At 40.2% G+C, this 17321-nt stretch overlaps 1 protein-coding gene across 1 annotated transcript in view; it reads left to right on the forward strand.

Moving 5' to 3' along the window:
- The window catches only part of LOC122809621 (cytochrome P450 2J6-like), a 587708-nt gene extending 570601 nt beyond the window's left edge, over window positions 1-17107 (forward strand). Inside the window, exon 9 of the mRNA XM_044081253.1 lies at window positions 16735-17107. Within this exon, the coding sequence (XP_043937188.1) occupies window positions 16735-16922 (188 nt within the window). The 3' untranslated portion in view covers window positions 16923-17107. The remainder of the gene's footprint in view (window positions 1-16734) is intronic.
- Window positions 17108-17321: the final 214 nt, after the last annotated feature.

The raw sequence follows: 17321 nt of genomic DNA on the forward strand, positions 1-17321 counted from the left end.
TGCCCATCACACATCCATAACTCTTTACTTGGTTTCTGTCACACAAACTTCTGAGAGGTGATCTTCGCATGGCATACAAGGCATCCCTGTACATTGTTTTGATGAACCTTTTGCACATCCACAAAACAAACAGCATCAGAACTACTATATTAAAAGACATACATTTTGCTTGTGACATAAATAGAACATGTTGGAAAGGCAGATACATTTCTCATTGAATTCGCATTCAATGGAACAGGCTCCCCATCCATGTGAAGCAGAGTTCCACCCTAACCCTATTTAACAGCAACTTGGGCCAGTGGATGGGTAATTGGAAATGCACTCCTTGTATGGCATCTATGCCTCTGATGGGCAGAGGCAGCCAGTAAGTTACCCCCTACATAAACCAAATTTGTGGGTCACATTTGGGTTGCACAACTAGGCTTATAAATGTTGTATTAGTCATTAGCCTAGTATACAGCTATGAACCTATGAACCAATCTTAATGAGCAATGCTACAATAAAGTAGCCAAATTTGCTGCTATTGTGACATGCATATCTCATCACTGTATAACATTAAAGCAGGTACACTGACTATAACTGCTAAATTACCTGACTCTATCTCAACTGATTACCACACATAACCTTATTCTCAGGCCTGAAAAATGTTCTTGCCTAACTCATATCCTTCAACACCACTCACCAAACATACCTCTTCAGTCAGTAGAAAAAAAACTACTCTTAATAATTAAATAAAATAACTCTGCTGATGATTCTCTCTATTTCTCATACATCTCTAAGATCTGGAACTCCATCCCCACGCCCTGAAGCAAATACCTCAGGTGAAATCTTCGAGTTCTCAGTAAAAGCAACACCTCATGAACAGATGGTTATGTTCCTGCTCATTGCTGGCAGTTTCCCACAGGTGATAATCTCACCCCCTATGCTACTGCCCCAGAGGGAGCCATAGGCCTGCCCTCCAGGGCAGATCTACCTGAGGAACTGGGTAGTGCAGGGGTGGCAGAAGGGGTGCTATCAGGTACTGCACCAGACATGCTGGACAGCAATGCTGTAGCTGATGGAGTAGGGGCAGGTGGATCCCATGGGACAGTCCTACCCCACTGTATTGTGGGAAAAATAAAAAATAAAAAAAGTAAACACAAAAAAGAGGAAATAATAACCCCCCAAAAACACTACAATAATAAAGATAAAAACGGGTTGGGGTGAGACAAAAAAGGGAGAACATTAGTAACTTCATATGTGACATACAAAGCATTGATACAATTATTCTACTCTGTTTTGTTACCTTTACTTTTAATAATACAAACTCCTAATAATTATCTTTGTTTACTATTCAGACTACCCGCTTCTAACAGATGCACAATATACTACAGATTGCATTAAGAAGTCCTTGATGTGTGCATACATTGCACATATGCGTGGTCCAAATATACTGGTTACAGTTTACAGCAAGCCAGTGGTGACAGTGCTTTACAGCTCTGATGTTACATGGCAATATCGATGTAACCTTAACATTTTCAATATATTATATATATTTAGTATATTTGGGGAGTGTGGATTTTGATGGCACAACCTATGACTACTTTGTAATAATGAACTGGTTTGCCCTCCCGAGTAATGCATGCATACTTCCCTATTACAGTTAAAAAATGAATGCTCAACTTGATACAGCTAAGAACTTGGTTATATTCAACTGGACGTATAAGAGAATTTAAGTACCTTTTTATGCACTTTTTTTTTTTAAAAAAATACAGTATTTAAATTGATTTAAACTGTGTATGAAGGAGTGTTGAAGGAATTTTTAACTGGTTATTCTGCTCTTCAGTAACTTGAACTAAAAGCTAGTGTTGGCTGAATTTTGTTATTTGCTAGTAATTACAGGTGTGGGGGTAGCCACATTCATTGATTTCCTGTCCTTGCATATTTAAACTGGTGCATGTGAAATAATTCCTGCTTTAAAACTTCAGCTTGGCAAGCTAAGAACTTGGTTATATTCAACTGGACGTATAAGAGAATTTAAGTACCTTTTTATGCACTTTTTTTTAAAAATACAGTATTTAAATTGATTTAAACTGTGTATGAAGGAGTGTTGAAGGAATTTTTAACTGGTTATTCTGCTCTTCAGTAACTTGAACTAAAAGCTAGTGTTGGCTGAATTTTGTTATTTGCTAGTAATTACAGGTGTGGGGGTAGCCACATTCATTGATTTCCTGTCCTTGCATATTTAAACTGGTGCATGTGAAATAATTCCTGCTTTAAAACTTCAGCTTGGCAAGCTAAGAACTTGGTTATATTCAACTGGACGTATAAGAGAATTTAAGTACCTTTTATGCACTTTTTTTAAAAATACAGTATTTAAATTGATTTAAACTGTGTATGAAGGAGTGTTGAAGGAATTTTTAACTGGTTATTCTGCTCTTCAGTAACTTGAACTAAAAGCTAGTGTTGGCTGAATTTTGTTATTTGCTAGTAATTACAGGTGTGGGGTAGCCACATTCATTGATTTCCTGTCCTTGCATATTTAAACTGGTGCATGTGAAATAATTCCTGCTTTAAAACTTCAGCTTGGCAAGCTAAGAACTTGGTTATATTCAACTGGACGTATAAGAGAATTTAAGTACCTTTTTATGCACTTTTTTTTTAAAAATACAGTATTTAAATTGATTTAAACTGTGTATGAAGGAGTGTTGAAGGAATTTTTAACTGGTTATTCTGCTCTTCAGTAACTTGAACTAAAAGCTAGTGTTGGCTGAATTTTGTTATTTGCTAGTAATTACAGGTGTGGGGTAGCCACATTCATTGATTTCCTGTCCTTGCATATTTAAACTGGTGCATGTGAAATAATTCCTGCTTTAAAACTTCAGCTTGGCAAGCTAAGAACTTGGTTATATTCAACTGGACGATAAGAGAATTTAAGTACCTTTTATGCACTTTTTTTAAAAATACAGTATTTAAATTGATTTAAACTGTGTATGAAGGAGTGTTGAAGGAATTTTTAACTGGTTATTCTGCTCTTCAGTAACTTGAACTAAAAGCTAGTGTTGGCTGAATTTTGTTATTTGCTAGTAATTACAGGTGTGGGGTAGCCACATTCATTGATTTCCTGTCCTTGCATATTTAAACTGGTGCATGTGAAATAATTCCTGCTTTAAAACTTCAGCGCTAAGAACTTGGTTATATTCAACTGGACGTATAAGAGAATTTAAGTACCTTTTTATGCACTTTTTTAAAAAATACAGTATTTAAATTGATTTAAACTGTGTATGAAGGAGTGTTGAAGGAATTTTAACTGGTTATTCTGCTCTTCAGTTATTCCCACCCACCCGCCATGTTTTTGTTTTGGTGTTAATCTTAGTGGCATTGAAACTGCCCGCCTCAGCTTGCCTCTGGGCCCATCTCATTTGCTCACTCAACTGAGTGCAGTGAGATCATATTCTGATTTCAGGCACTCCTACTGTGTACAAAGAGAGCATCTGGGAAATAGAAAAACTTATTTCCTGCCTTTCTTGTTAAGTGGTACAGACTATTTGTAGGCTCTGAGCCCCCAAGCCCTTCTGTGTTTGAGGGAAGCCTTCTAGCTTGTTTTTTTTTTCTTGTAACTAGCCAGTTTTCTAGTTTCAGCACTCAAATCTGTTTCTTTGATCTCAGCACTTGTTCAGAAAAAAATTCATCTGCTTTTACTGTCCTTGTGTTTTTACCCACTTCTTTTTACTTTTGCATCATCTTAAAATACTCAATTGTATTTATTACTGCTTGGTGTAACTCATTCTAAGCCTTTTGGTTTAAACACTTGGGCTTCGGACCAGTTAGTTGTTTTGCACTGAGAGGGTTTGTGGTCTGCACTGTTGTGGCAGAACAGGTAGCTTACATCCTTCTAGGTTGAGAACTGCTGATTGAGGGCTCAGTGTCTGTTATTCTAAAAGTGTATTAATTCTGGTTTAAGCACTTGGGCTTTCAAACCAGTTATTTTACATTAAGAGGGTTCGTGGTCTGCACTCTTGTGGGAGGAGAGGCTGGACTCTGCCCTTCTGAGCTGGGAATTTCTGGTTAAAGGCTTATAGTGCATGCATATCTGAACTGTTTCTTACTGAAGTTGGTGCGCCTTGTTTGCTGTGGCATAGACTGGATTCGGGCCTGCTGGATCTAGCTTTGTTTGTGTAACTTGAGCACTAATCCAGACATTCTCTAAAGTATTCAATGGTATTTATTACTGCTTGGTTGTAACTTGATTAAAGTGTAGCTATCATTCAAGTCTTTTGGATTAAGCACTTGGGCTTCAGACCAGTTGTTTTACATTAGGAAGGTTTGTGGCAAGCACTGTGGTGGCAGGACAGGTAGCTTTCATCCTTCTAAGTTGGGAACTGCTGATTGAGAGCCCAGTGTCCAAGTGTATTAGTTCTGGTTTAGGCACTTGGGCTTCAGGCCAGTTATTTTACATTAAGAAGGTTCGTGGTCTGCACTCTTGTGGGAGAAGAGGCTGGACTCTGCCCTTCTGAGCTGGGAATTTTCTGGTTAGAGGTTTATAGTGCCTGAATATTTGAACTGTATCTTACTGAAATAGGTTCACCTTGTTTGCTCTAGCATAGACTAGATCCAGGCCTACTGAATCTAGCTTTGTTTATATGCTTGTTGTTTGTTTGCTTGTTATTTCCGTGGAAGCTAATTGCACCTAATACGCAACTTCTCAGCTTCTGTGGATCACTAGTGATATCCGCAGCGCTTACTCTAGTTATTTCCTTTTATCAGTTCAAAGAAAGTTACTGTTTCTCGTTATTACATTTACTTACTAGTAACACCTTGCACTCAAGTTACCTGGCACTTGCTCACTAAAGCAATTATATAAGTCAGCACTAAAAATTAAAAGCACTACACCCTCACTCCCCACTGGCCCTTGTTTTCAATTAAGGATTTCCCAATATTATTCTAGCATGTCCAAAGGTCAGTTGTCAATCTCCTCTCCGGTCCAGCTGGTGAATCTGGGAATCTTGAGGCAATGTTATAACTGCCTCATGTACACAGACAACCCTCTCCTCCTCCCACATAACACAAATAGAGATGCAGCTATTTAGCCAAACTGGAGGCTGAGCTCTCTCAACTCAGGACTGGCAAGACCAGACAGGAGGAGAAGGCAACTACACACACCACAAAACCAGCCTCACATAATGCTACCACTCCACTGAATCAAACACATAAACACACAAAGACATACTCGGAGGCTCTGAGTAGAATTTACCTAAACAGCAGAGGCCTCCAAAGCAGACACCCAAACAACTGCTACCTCAAGACACCCCACAAGCAACACATAAACCACAAAAGCAGTGTGCAAAGCAGTCACAGCCCTTAAGGCCAAATACAACACCAAACATACTTGTCATAGGTGACTCCATAGTCAGACACACTGACGTCCCACTCACCAGGCTGAACAAGGAGAGGGTCACAGTAAGCTGCCGCTAGAATCCGCCACATAACACAAGCACTGGGTCACTCCACAGCAAGTACAAATATGACACAGTCATTGTCCATGCTGGTGTGAGCGTACCTCCCTGGACTGCATGAAAAGAGACATAGAGGAGCTCTCTGATTATGTAGCCCAGGCAGGTATGACCCTAACCCTGAGCAGTATCCTTCCTTCACCAAGAATGATGCCACAATATAGAGACAAGATGATCAGCTTTAACAATTGGCTTAATGTCTGGTGTCATTCAAAGGGGATCCAGTGTCTGTCTGCCTGGGATGACATGCTTGACGCACCTGTCACCCTGGGATTCGGATATTGGCTAAGGCTCTTGCCACCCCATAGTGCCTTTTTAGGCAAGGCTCAAATTCTAAACCTACCACCCTAGAAAACAAAAATGGGAAGAAATTGAGGGTAATGCTGCTCAATGCCAGAAGTCTAAATCTCAAAAGGCCCTTCTCAGTATGGAGAACATCGATGTCTGTGCTGTAACTGAAACCTGGTTCAAGGCTCCTGAGAGCACCCACTATTAGGTTTTACCTCATATCATGCATTCTGGCCCAAAAAACCGACCACTCCACAAAAGGAGGGTGTATCCATATTCATAAAGGATACTCACACCTCCAGGTTGGTGGCAACGCATGAAGCAAACCACCCAGGTGCAACTAACCATAGGCAAACTGCTCTACAAATTGTAGCATGCTACAGGCCACCCTCTCAAACTCAGGAACCCCACACAGCCTTCCTGAAGACACTGGAGGGTATAAATGTATCTCCAAACACCATCATATTGGGTGACTTCAACTACCCGAATATAGACTGGGAACATTACTCAAGCCCTAACTTTCTAGCCCAACGGTTCCTGGAGTTCATAAATTCAAATGCCATGGAACAGCTAGTCACTGTTCCCACGAGAGGAGAAAATATACTAGATCTCATTGTCACAAACATGGGGACAAAATGCTCCACACCGAAGTATATCCTCATTGGTGAGATCTGATCATAAACTAATCTCACTGGAAATCCACATCCCAAACAAAAGACCATAGTGAAGAACTTCTCTAAAGCAAACTTCACACTACTCAAGACTGGTGTGGTATCCTTCAAGGCCCCTGAGTCAGAGGAAACCACAACCAAGCCCTTACAAATGCCTTCTATGAACACCTCCAGGACTGCATGGATCAGGCAATCCCAAATAAAACCAAGACTCTTTCCACAAAGGGCAATCTGGTGGACCACAGCCATTAACAAACTTTACAATAAGAGGAGAAAGCTATTACATGATAGAACAAAATCCATAAATGATCATTATTAGTAAAAAAATACGAGCACTCATAAAATCAACTAAGGCCAATTTTGAGAGAAAAATTGCCATGAATTCAAAGGACAATCATAAGGCCTTTTTCAGCTATGTTAGGAACCTGGGTGGAAACTCACAGATATGCTCAGAATTAGTCCAAAATGATACAAAAATCACTGAACCCACAGACATTGCCAACATACTGGCAGACAGGTTCAGTGCAAAACAAGTCTAGTCTGCAAAGCTATGGGAGAGGATCATAATGGAGCTCATAAAAAAGATATAGGGGGACTTGCACACATTGGACCGACCCAGTTGGGCTTTGTCAAGGGAAGATCATGAAATAGTCACCAAGGCCATTGATGAGGAAAGGCAGTCCATACAGCCTACCTTGACCTTCAAGATGGCTGCAAACTGGCTTAAGGACAGAACCCACAGGGTTAGAGTTGGACAAAGTTTGCAGATGACTGCAAACTGGCCTGGAAAGTGCATCATCGGACACGGGATATCCTCAGTGAAGGACTCACTGAAACAGATAGCTGGTGCCAGAGCCATGGCAAGCTACCATAGGTGGGTGCCACACCACACAGACAGAAGAGGTTCAGGGGACCTGGGGACCCAGGTTGACAGTGGCCTTCATCCAGATCTAGTGAGGTCATTTCCCCTGTACTCTTCACTTATCAGACCAATGATGTTCTTCACCAACAGAGACTTCCTATGCTGGGAATAAAAAACCCGTCCATGTGAGGCAGAGCACCTCGCTGACTCTGTTCAAGAGAAAGCTAGACCTGTGGATGGGAGATCATAGGTTGAATCATCTCTGGGTCACTGCTGGACAGAATGAACCTATGAACCTATGAACCTATAAGTAATAAATGAGTCATAACTTTTAATGCTACAATAACCCCACTGTTGGGATGCATGCATATCACATGCATCTCACATCCATGCCAATCTAGTGGCATGGGTTTGCACATTCAGTGCCCAGTCTGGATGGCTGCGAAAACAAAAGAACACAACAGAATACCATTAAGTATACCAATCTTGACTATATCCAGCTTTTAACTCTGACAAGTAGTCTCTGTAAGTGATACTTACACATCTGTGGGGTACCCTCAGTTCTACATCCCTCGATCCAATGGTTGAGAGTATCCCTATTCCTCATCCTGTGGTCTCTGTTGTGGTTTCTACATTGTTCCCAGTGTGGTGGGATACCAGTAGCCTGGGCCAGAGTATTCCATGCCTCTGCTTTGTACTGTGAGCCACAAAAGTCCCTTTATAACAGCCTGGGCCCATCTTCATTGACTAGTAGTCCATCAAACACTTTGTTTGCCTGGACACCCCAATTTTGAGCACAGAATCTCAAAAACTCTCCAGAAACACCATCATGCCTATCCCAGATCAAGACCATTGTAGAATAACGTTTTCCTGCCAATTGCAGGTATTGCATTTACTGGTAGTGTACACATTTTAGATTTGCAAAATTTGAAAGTGTTTGGCATCGCTTACCATCATGCAAACATGTAATGTGGCAGTGCACACTGCTGGGAAATGTGTTTGCATGATGGCCAAGCATGAATTGAATGCATCCGGTGTATGTGTGTGGCTGTCTGCATCCTGTCTGCTACATGGGGTGGCACATTCGTATGGTTTGTGCACTGCCGCTCTACATACAAAAAAAATGTGTATAGCCAAAGCCATTTGTGCTAAGCAGTGCCAGTGGTCCAAAAAAAATAGGAAGTATAAAAATTGGAGAACTAGTTGAAATTCGGAAAATCAATCTACGACATACACAGTAGAAGCTATTAGTATAGTACACATGAGATATGACTACATAGGTCTGGATCCCGACTCTCACTGTAATGCACTTTCAGTAGATAAGATCGACAGGCCATGTGGGAGACAAGAGGTTGGGAGGCCTGCATAGGTACATTGCTTCATAGTGTCATTGTGGAAGCCAAGCTGTGTAACAACACAAGTACCCTTACTGAGCATACTTGACTGTTTGACTTTTGCAGAGCAAGGCTGTGACCACCACCAAGTGCCCTATCCATGAATGAGCACACAACATTATGTATAATACTTTGTAATGTGGTTGATATATTTGCGGAAAAGGTAATGAGACCCCAAGGTTGTAGTGCTTGTGGATTGGGGGGCAGGGGACAAATGAATGCGTTGTAATTATCATATATTATTATTGTCATAACATATATATTATATTATATTATATTATATTATATTATATTATATTATATTGTATAGTATAGTATATTATAGTATATTATATTATAGTATATTATATTATATTACAGTATATTATACTATAGCATACTATAGTATATTATAGTATATTATACTGTAGCTTACTATAGTATATTGTGCCCTTAGTTTGCAATGTTTCCACATGTAGTTTTATACAAAGGAAACGGACAATAAACAGCAATAATAAACTGTTATATATACAATTCCATAGCACAAAGAGCATTGGATTTGTGCAATGGTTAACAAAGTGTACACGCATGTGACCTAGACCTGTTTGTGCACGTAGAAGCACTACACAAAAGTGAGGTGCATTGCTAATACTTGTTACTATACCCCAGTCTCATCTGTAATCCAGGCTGGATTTTCATGATGGCTAAGGGCATTAATTGAATGTATCCATTTTCTATCTTTGGGTGTCTGCTTTCTAGGACATCTGTTTTCCCATTTCCTCAATGCTGAACATCATGCAAACAACGTAAGCTTAGCCAAATGTATTTGGGGAGTCCTCTTGGCCACACAACCAGCTTTTCATCAACAAAATGGAAAGTCATTCTTCACCCAATCAGTTACATCAGTATCTACACTGCTATCAAACCATCAGCTATGACTTGTACATTTAATTCTCTTTACTATATTTGGACATAGAGCAGTTAGTGATCACACAAGCTGTCATGATTATGCTTACAAATATACATCTCTGTGTTACCTGTCTGTGATCATTTATCAGTTATCTAACACATGCAGTGTGTAAGCCATTCTATATGGTTGTCCTTAATATGAGAGGGGATATTAACTGAGAATAATATGATGTGCATTTACCAACAAATGAAGTCCAGGTTGGATGGCACAAATACACATATACTGTTCTTTTGTTGGTAACATAGTTGACTTACTGTAAGGGCAGGAGCAAGGGTACACTCCTCTTTTGGGAGGTGGGGAACAAAGCTCAGTTACTGTTGTGGCACAAAAAAATCTGAAACTGCAATATGTAACATCACTTTCTAACTTCTATATTTAATGATTTACCAGTACTAAGGTATGATGCTAAACTGTGGCCATGCAGGGAACATCAGAATTCTTTACAAGTATGACTATGTGGATCTTTCATGCCTGAGGCCTAATTACTAATGTACAAAATATAAGTAACATAACTGTCTGTTGTCACACGTTAAGGTACTTTCTGTACAAGTCCACCACTATTTATTTGCTTACTGTACCAAGTTAGGAAATACAAGGATATGCCATAATATTATTAAACAATACACTCTAGGCTCAGGACTTACCTTGCAAATGCAGCCGTTGACACACCTTTAGTTCAGGGGTGACTCTGTCTGATGCAAGCAGTGCACAGCCAATACATGGGGAAGTACAGGTTGTGTGAGTTCCCTGGCATCAATTGTACTATATGTATGTGAGTAGGAGAACAGTATTAGGTCCTTAGGTGGTCATTGAGTGTACTATGCATTTTCTCTTAGCCAAAAGCAAGTGCATACTGAACACACCTACATCTGCCTACAGGGACAGCAGCTGGGCATTGGTGGAGGGTTGTGTGTCCCTTCCCCCTGCTGATCCTGATGCAGCTGTTTCCGCAGGATCAGATTGTGGAGCATAGCACATATTGTGAATATTTGTGTACATGTGTGTGGGTTATACTGCAGGGCTCCACCGGATATATCTAGGTACTGGAACCGTGACTTCAGAAGCACAAACATACACTCTAGGATGTTCCTAGTTTGTGCATGTGCCTCATTGTGGCATTCTTCCATGGGTGTGTGCGTGCTCTTATGATGGGTGTCATCAGCCACAGTTCCAGGGCATAGCCAGCATGCCCAGTAAATGTCCTTATGGGATGTGTCCCCAGCAAACATCTGGTACAGCTGTGATGTGTGCCAGATATGGAAGTCATGATAACTGCCAGGGTTGCCAGCACTCACATTCCAGATAATTCCTTGGGTATTACACATGACTTGGCAGTTGATGCAGTGGTATTCCTTGCAGTTAATGTAGATTGTACCCTGCTCACCAGTTGGTGCATTAATGGGTAGATGAGTGCAATCTATGGCACCCACTACTTCAGGGTAGTGCACTACATTGTGAAACAGATGGATATTGCTGGCCCTCTTTTCAGAACTACAGGAAAAAAAATATGTGCTCACTGGCATGTATAAGCATAGCATCCAGAAGTTGGTGGAGGATCCTGGAGGCTGAAGCTTGTAACATACCCTTCATGTCCCCAGTTGGTCATTGAAAGGTACCGGTAGCTAATATTGTAAGGGCCTCACATATCTTAGTTTCCACTGGGATGGATTTCCCTCAGTTGGCTCTGGCTCTGATTTGAGGGTGGCAGTGCTCACAGAGTTCTTGTAATGTGTCCCTGTCCACCCTGTAGTGCTCTACAATATCTAGCTCATGTAGCATCTGAAAAGTTACCCTGGGCCTGAGCACTCTTCTCCTTTGCAGCCTAGGCCTAATGTCAACAGCACCAGCAGCATTGGCTTCAACTTCTAACACACACAAGTAGACTAGCTGCAACAGCCACTAGCATTGTATTAATTAAAATGTCCTTGTCTCTACTCCAGTGGTATTGAAGGTTAAAGGGAAAACCAGGATGGAGGCTACATGTATACTTTATACATTGTTGAATAGCTCCACCATGTTGGATTGGTTGATTAACACACAATCCACCTGTTTGTGCTATAACTTGCATCTATTAAACACACCTGTTACTTGCTCATAAGTGGTCTATGTGCAGCTACGGCTATGTGCAACTATGTGCACTTCCACCTAAATAAGGTAAGCATAGGCAAAATTGATATTTCCTGCATTCTTGGGATATTGCACAAACATGGACCATAAAAAGTGAAGGAAAGGTTGCCCACCCTTGAGTCAAATCCAGGACCATCTATATTCCAGCTCTAACACATGCATGCACTGGCACAGGAATAGGTTCATAGTAGGTACTAGGCTATCTGCCTGAAGGCATTTATAAGCATAGCCAGAATGTATTTGCTTTTGCAACCCCCTTATATTAGTTCTCTGTGCCTCTGTCCAGCAGAACCATTGAAGTATTCCCCAGGGTAAACCTTCTGTTTCCCATTCACTTGTCAAGGTTTCTCTTGAAGAGTGTTAGCAAGGAGCTCTGCCTAATGTAGATTGGGATCTTGTTCCAAAGCATGGGAAGTCTCTGGGACAGGAATCTATCCCTCCAGCACATCCTATTTATTGTTGTGGTGAGGTTTAGATCCCTAGAGTGTGTGGCTCCAGGGGATATGATTTTCTTTAGATGGAGCATGTCCATCAATTCTGGGTTGGACATGGCCTTGTATGTCAGTCAGAGATCACCTCTGAGTAGGCGGTATGCAACTGAGTACAGCTGGAGTTTCTTCATTCTAGCTGCATAGGGCATCTGTTTGAGGCCAGTGATCCTCTTGGTGAGGTACTTCTGTGCTCTTTCCAGCTGTTGCAGGTGTCTTGTAAGGTACATCCCAAATGGGGCATTGTACTCTATATAGGGTCTGATGAGTGATGAGTAGAGGGGTACAATGACCTCTTTTGATCTGGATGCAAACCCTTTTGTGATTAGGTGGGTCACATAGAAGGATTTTCTAACCACTTTGGCAATGTGATTATCAAAAGAGAGATTAGTATCTACTTGAGTCCCCGGATCCCTTATTATGTCTTCCATATTTAGGGGACTACCACATATATGGTAGTTTGTGGGTACTTTTTTTTTTCCAAAGGGGATGACTATGCACTTTTTGGCATTTAGCTTGAGGCCATGGCTTTGGCACCAGGCATCTGTCTCAGTGAGACCCTTTTGGAGGATGTCTGTGTCAGCCGGAGAGTCAGTTATAGCCCCTAGTTTGCAGTCGTCTGCGAACTTGGTCAGCCATAGTCCTCCTGTGCTTGCCTGTACCTCTGAGAAGTATATGCCAAACAGGAGGGGTCCTAGGACTGAGCCCTGGGGAATGCCGCTTGTAACTGGTTTAGAGTCAGACCTAGCTCCTGCAACTCTTACCATGTAGGTTCTGTCCGTGAGCCAGTTGGCAACCCATCTCGTGACGTATGGGTTTATGTTCAGGCTGGTGAGCTTGTCTATAGTACCAGAATGGGGAATGGTGTCGAAGGCATTTGCAAGGTCTAGGTAGGCTGTGTAGACCACCTTTCCCTCATCTATAGCCTTGGTAACTGTCTCAAAGTGCATGTAAGCAGTGAATAGTTACATAACAACACAGAGAAACCAGCCATTTATAGTGGTTGAGCTAGGGACTGCAATATGCAAATAAGGGTGAAAATTAAAAAATACATTTTAAATTAATGTAGACAGATCCAATGCATTTTAATGAGTAATAAAGAGGATGACATAAAACTTAGAAATTGTGCACTGCTTACATGCACTTTCACCCTTCACAGCCGTATATGTTCACCTCTGCAAGTATAACCTGACACATCCCCTTGATGTCAGCATTCACTGTAGCAATGCATTCAACACAAACACTGTGGATGTGCCAGTGTGAAGTGAATATCCCTACATGGTTACTCTTTTTTCAGATTCAACAATTCTAATGAGTTTTGATCTCATTTGCATTTTCAGCATGATGACAGCCTGGAATCCTCATGGCTAGTAACCGTGTAGGCAGTGAAACTGCATGGGAACCCAATGCTGTAACAGAGGAATGCTGTAATCCATCAGCTACATCCTGCATATGCTTACATTATAGTATAATACTCTGTTTCATGGAGGTTTGCGCATTTTAGCAGCCTGCATTACTTTCAAGTATATTCTTCATTTGAGGGTGGGAGAGCAAAGCGGCATTTATGTTATGGCACTTAAAAGGGAATTATTTTGATTGTTACACTAATTTTTTAGCATTCAGCCTGCGTAACTAGGTCAGAATATGTGTAGTGTTACATGTTAAGGACAGTTCTTTACAAATGTAAGAGCTTTCGCTTGCTCTTGTTTCCATGTAGACTCCTTTCCGTGGCTGTATTTGAAAAGTTTTGTAATACACGGCCAACACGGACATGGAATCTACACAGTTGCTTTAGAGGTTGTTGAATCACTCCACCATGTTGATTTTCTTCATTAGCATGAAATTCAGCTACTTATGCTGTAATGTGCATGCCATGAAAGTTTCTGTATTTGTGCATGAGTGCATGTTGCAGCATGCCGCTACATGGAGTTGACTGAATCTAAACGTTTTCACACCCCATGTATGCATCTGGATGCACACACTGTAAAGATTATTGTGTAAGTTTTACTGAATCCCCCTGAGAGTGTTAGAAAGAATGTGCAAACTTCATTTTTACTACTTCATGTAACTATCACCCTGACTTTAATGACCTTCAAATATTCAAGTAACACAAATATTGATTTCTGATTCCTTATATAATACACATAATCTAAATGAAGTACAAAGGAGGAAATATAAAGTAAATACATTAAATATAATTGCTAACACAGACCCTAAACCCAAATTGTCACTCTTACAGCAGACAGAAAAGAAGATTAAAGCTGTGCAAAAATAAAAATATGTATATACCTATATGGTTACCCTTCATTTGGTTGGCACTAATTTATAAGACTAAAGTGAACATGCGGGTGTGTTTGTAGTGAGTGTCCAAGCTCTCTTGCATAGTAGTGGTGTTACAGTAATGGCTTTTTATACTAAAGTGTACCTTTAGACCAAGGGGCAGGTTTAGGGTAGCATGCATTAGTAAGATGAAGCAACTGGTCAGAGCTACTGGTAACTACCTCTAAGCAGACACTAAAAATTCTTTACAAGATAACAAATGCCAGCTCTGTGGTTACAGATTACATACTAGACTGTTTTCTCTTCTGTATTGAATACCACTCTTAGACCTATTCCTTAAGGTATTCAACCCAAGCATTTTAAATGGATACATAACAGAAGCATTTAGAGCAGGTGTTGTAATTTCTCTACACAAGGGACACCCTACCATAGACCACCAGCAACTATGTCTATGAACTTCTTCAACATCTTTAGCAAGGAAATGGGATGTATTATTATGGACCTAATAAAAAGAGATATAGACTCCTAAACCAAAGGCAGTCTGGATTTAAAAAAGTTATACTATATTCATAGTGAGCTTAGTTGATTTCTTTGAAAGAGTCACTGAAGCACTGGATGAGGGTAATTCTGTTCAAATGGCTTACTTCGATTCAGATAAGGCATTTGAACCTATCTCTCTGTTCTGACATCATTAACAAACTGTTAAATCTCAATATAAATCCTATGTACCTAACTGGAGTACCAAATGGATCACTGATATACATAACAGTATTAGCATTAATTGTTAATACTCTAACTGTTCTCTATGAAACCTCTTGCTAGTGGTGTGCCCCAAGGATCTGTTCAATGATCACTTATATTTGACATATACTCCTCTTTAGCCACATCTGACAAAAAGGTTACTGTCTGGCCAAGTTCATGGATGTGGGCAAGCTTGGAGTTATTATCAACTCCCCTAAATGCACTTAGATTTTTTCTTCAGAGGGTCCTGTCTTGGTCAAACTCATGGCACTAGTATTATGCTCTAAAGCTGAACACCAAATCTGTAACACTGTACACTTTGAGAAACAGATACTCTCGCATACCTACTACCACATAAATGACACACTGCTTAAAATAGATACTGTCACTACAGACCAAGGCACATTCATGGATAATGACCCCTCCTTTGATCACCATGTGCCTACTGTCAAAAGGAAAGTCTTCTACTCTGCCTCGTTACTAAGGGTATCTTTTCTATGCCAAAGGAAGTTATCATCCCCCCTCTAATCTCTTATCAGGCCTATACTAGGATGCAATGTGCCCTTCAATATGTACCTATCCAAACACCTAAGGCAACTTAACCCCCCCCCAGTGTTTTCCATACTAAACAATCAGATATGAGCTTCCTAAGTTATTCAGAGCACCCAAAAGCCTTGATTCACTTCTGTGTCTCCTACAGACTCCCATGGGGGGAATCTATGCCAGGCATACAAAGCTGTAAATGGCCCAGTCTTACTTGACCTACTACATATCTGTAAAGGGACAGTAGCATAAATGGAACATCAAAGGACCTGCATCCTTATTGCAGCATACATGGGATTTTTTAGCATGTCAGATATCTCTCCCCCAGAATTTCCCACCTGGGTAACAACAGCAGATCCCTCATGGTCTTCTAGTGTAACTTAGATAAACAGATGGGTACCAAAATTGTATCCTAAGCCTAGGTCCCACCCCCTTATGGACTGGTCGAATGACTAGTTGGGTGCACCTATGGGATTGTAGTAGATAGGCTTATATAGACTTTACTGGTCTGTTGACTGATAACAAATTTTAAACCCATGAACCAATGATGCATTAATTACCACAAGATATGCAACCTGCCTTAAAGGTATTAAATGTTTAATTTCACTATATTGCATTAAACTGCATAAACATTGATTGTGGGGAATACATTGCTGAAGGTCTTTCAGGTCTCTTCTGAAGAATATGGTCTTTGGTGGTGAATACAAACAGATCAGGTATTAAAGCTTAAATAAATTAAAGACTACTTGCTTCATATACTTGTTCAACAACAATGCCTGAAGTTCTAAATGTTTTAAGTTATTTAATTCAGTTGCTTTATCCTTAATTTCTGCTTTAGATTTCTTTACTTTATATGTTATACATTTTACCTTATTACTTGTTTTTTTTTTTTTTTAAAGGTCCAAGGATTTGTTTAGGGGAGAACTTAGCTCGGATGGAGATTTTCCTCTTCTTTACATCTTTACTGAAAAAGTATGAATTCTTCTGGCCTGAAAAATCCACAGCACCTAACCTGACACCCATATTTTCAATAGCAATGTCACCATATCCCTTCAGTGTGGGGCTGAAAAGCAGAATAAACTGTTAATAGAGAAGAAAAATGCATAAATCATGTAATTTCAAACAAACTTAGATTTTTTTGTTATTCTGTGATTTAAGTATTAATCTATCATAGTATAATTAATTATAGATTATGCTTTGCTTTCTAGTAAAAATCATACTAGCTAAATTATGACTACTGTTTCTATTAAATAAAATGTGTGTTTTATTTGATACTGCGCTTTTAATTTCTGTTCATGAATGAAAATGTATAAAGGTTTTAACGTAATGCTTCTAAAGCCAAGGCAAGCTGATGCATAGCTCCATATCAGTTCTTCAGAGGCTAACTCGTCAAAAAGTCAAGCTGACTGAAAACAAAATCAACTACTCACTTTGACATTGCTTGATCTTCTGTGGTAGGCAAGCCCTGAACTCCCTTGTCATAATT

Source organism: Protopterus annectens, chromosome 8.part0, assembly GCF_019279795.1.
Source record: "Protopterus annectens isolate FY-2018-M chromosome 8.part0, PAN1.0, whole genome shotgun sequence".
NCBI classification, from domain to species: domain Eukaryota; kingdom Metazoa; phylum Chordata; order Ceratodontiformes; family Protopteridae; genus Protopterus; species Protopterus annectens.